This window comes from Arachis ipaensis, chromosome B9, assembly GCF_059453495.1.
Source record: "Arachis ipaensis isolate K30076 ecotype BB chromosome B9, ASM5945349v1, whole genome shotgun sequence".
NCBI classification, from domain to species: domain Eukaryota; kingdom Viridiplantae; phylum Streptophyta; class Magnoliopsida; order Fabales; family Fabaceae; genus Arachis; species Arachis ipaensis.
The window spans coordinates 20,737,227-20,740,345 of NC_142444.1; the positions used below are offsets into that span (position 1 = coordinate 20,737,227).

At 37.2% G+C, this 3,119-nt stretch overlaps 1 protein-coding gene across 1 annotated transcript; it reads right to left on the bottom strand.

The window, feature by feature from the left end:
• Window positions 1-2,419: 2,419 nt before the first annotated feature.
• On the bottom strand, window positions 2,420-2,884 carry LOC148543964 (uncharacterized). The gene has a single exon (XM_088498799.1). It carries the CDS (start codon window positions 2,882-2,884, stop codon window positions 2,420-2,422), a length of 465 nt encoding a protein of 154 aa, XP_088354925.1.
• Window positions 2,885-3,119: the final 235 nt, after the last annotated feature.

Consider the following 3,119-nt stretch of genomic DNA (forward strand, 5'->3'; position numbering starts at 1 on the left):
AAAAGGTACAAATTTCAGATCTAAAATGTCATGAGATACAAAATAAATCTCTAAAAGTTGTTTAAATACTAAACTAGTAACCTAGGTTTACAGAAAATGAGTAAACTATGATAGATAGTGCAGAAATCCACTTCTGGGGCCCACTTGGTGTGTGCTGGGGCTGAGACTAAAGCTTCTCACGTGCCTGGGCTGTTTTGGGCGTTCAACGCCAGGTTGTAACCTGTTTCTGGCGTTGAACTCCAACTTGTAACCTATTTCTGGCGCTGGACGCCAGACTGCAACATGGAACTGGTGTCGAACGCCAGTTTACGTCACCTATCCTTGAGCAAAGTATAAACTATTATATATTGCTGGAAAGCCCTGGATGTCTACTTTTCAACGCAATTGGAAGCGTGCCAATTGGACTTCTGTAGCTCCAGAAAATCTATTCCAAGTGCAGAGAGGTCAGAATCCAACAGTATCAGCAATCCTTTTTCAGCTCGAATCAGATTTTTGCTCAGCTCCCTCAATTTCAGCCAGAAAATACGTGAAATTATAGAAAAGCACACAAACTCATAGTAGATTCCAAAAATATGAATTTTTCCTAGAAACTAATGAAAATATACTAAAAACTTAACTAAAACATCCTAAAAACTACATGAAATTAACCCCAAAAAGCGTATAAAATATCCGCTCATCAATGAGCTCATAGCCAGTTGGACAGGCATGCATCATGTGCATTTATATGATTTGTTTGAGTGTACATTATTTTGGTTTGCCTAATTGCTTAACTATTATTAATTACTATCTGAGATAATTATTGTAATTGCATCCTATTCTGTGTTTTTCTTACCTGTATTGTATGTCTCTACAACTGAGAGATCTCTCGTGTGGTGGAGGTGTGACAAAGGTTATTCCACCAGTGATTTGGAGGATCGGAGGAGAGTGAGATTGAAGTGTTAGGTTATATTTGGATTAGAACCTAAGTACCTTAGATAGTTTACCTAATTTCTGGTTTAATTTATAACTCTAAGTTTTAAATCTGAGTATCAGAGTTCTAGGATTGCCTCTGGCTTTCTCGGGACCTTATACATTACGTACGTTAGCACCTTTACCATGCTGAATACCCCTGATTCTCATTCCATACATATATTGTTGTTTTCAGATACAGGTTGAGATGCACTTTAGTGAGCGTCTGGAGTTTCCTCTGCAAGCGAAGTTGGTTATTTTGGGATTACTGTATTTTGTTTTATGCTTTGTATAACTGTATATAGATTCTCCTCTATTTATATTTTATGTTTTGTCCCTCCTAGAGGTCGACTTGGAGAAACAAGTGTATGTATCATGTCTCTTGGGCTGTTTTTTGGGTTATATATGTATGTGTATATACTCTGACCGGCCTTAGATTCATAGGTCAAGTCATGAGCTTGATAATTGTATCTTTTGGAATTCCGTCGATATATATAGTTTATCCTTCCTTTTAATCTTGCATATCCGTTTTAAGCTTAACTGTTCGAATGCGACGCGATTTTTGTTACGCTTTTGTTTAGCTCCTTTTTTCAAGGCTCCTAGTTACAATTTTTCCAAATTTAGTATAAGTATTTTTATTTTTAGAGACCATAGCACCCGTCACCTCTGATTTACGTCCTAGGCATAAAGGTTTGTGTGGTAGGGTGTTACACTTTGGATCTTTGTAGTAGTTGATTTTGAATAATTTTTATTTTGTCTTAGTTGTAGTTTTAAACAACTTTAGAATCTTATAAAAACCTTTCTTCACTATTTTAATAGTGATTTTTTGGTATAAGTGATTGCGTTGTTCGCAATATATCTTAGTGTGATAAAGTTTACTTTGACAACTTTGGATGCTATTTTTCGCAATATATTACGTTTTCCTTTGTAAGTTCTGAGTTCGTGTAATCGGACTTTGTCGAGTTATTTTTACATTTCATTTTTGTTCCGACTTATTTTTGAAGTCTTTACAAATTGCTTACATAACTTCTTATATTAACTTGTACCTCGTCGCTTCATCTTGCCAACCATATAGGTCGGTCAATGATTTTTGCGGTTTTTCGAGCTTAAATTAATGCATTTGAGAATGGAAAATCTGGTAGAAATATCTTATCATTGGTAGAAAATAAAGGGTTTACATAAGTTTGTTGCTAAAGATTTTCTTATAATCCCTAGCCCCTACTGTGATGCCTCATTAAAACCCCCTTCAAGAAAATCTTTTTGAGAAAAAACCGTGAAATCGAAAAAAAGAGTACAACAGGAAGCAAGGTACGTTTCTCTAACTGTAATACCTTTTTAAGTTACATGCGTGCCATGACCTCGGGAGCTCGTTCCCTTTTAATTCAGACACCTTATAGTAACCCTTTCCTAAGATTTCAATGACTTTGTAAGGCCCTTTCCAGTTTGCAGTGAGCTTTTCGTTGTCCGACTTCTAAACTCCGATGTCATTTTGGATCAGTATAAGGTCGATGATGGCAGAGCTTATCTTGATTACCTTCTGATTGTACCTCAAAGCCATCCTTTTCTTCAATGCTTCTTCTTTGATCCGAGCTTGTTCTCGAACTTCTGGGAGGAGATTGAGCTCTTTCTTTTGTGCTTGAACGTTGATCAATTTATCATAGAATCTAACTCTAGGAGATTCTTCAGCGATCTCTATAGGAATCATGGAATCTATGCCATAAGCAAGTCGGAAAGGTGACTCCCATGTTTTTGAATAGGGAGTTGTCTGATATGCCCACAGAACTTGAGGAAGCTCTTCTGCCCATGCTCCCTTTGCATCTTGTAGCCGACGCTTCAACCCATCCAATGTTACTTTATTTGATGCTTCAGCTTGACCATCGGTTTGAGGGTGTTCTACTGATGTGAATTGGTGCTTGATCTTAAGTCTGGACACCATGTTTTTAAAGGTTGAGTTAGTGAATTGAGTTCTATTGTCTATGGTGATGGAGTGGGGAACTCCAAACCTTGTAACAATGTTCTTATAAAGAAATTTCAGACTTCATTGGGTTGTGATGGTCGCTAATAGTTCCACCTCGATCCACTTAGTAAAATAGTTAATCCCTACTATGAGGTATTTTACTTGTCTTGGTACTTGTGGGAATGGTCCGACGAGGTCAAGGCCCCACTTTGCA

Excerpts from the sequence above, each read along its gene's own strand:
- LOC148543964 (XM_088498799.1), bottom strand. The coding sequence starts at position 2,884 with ATGGTGTCCAGACTTAAGATCAAGCACCAATTCACATCAGTAGAACAC.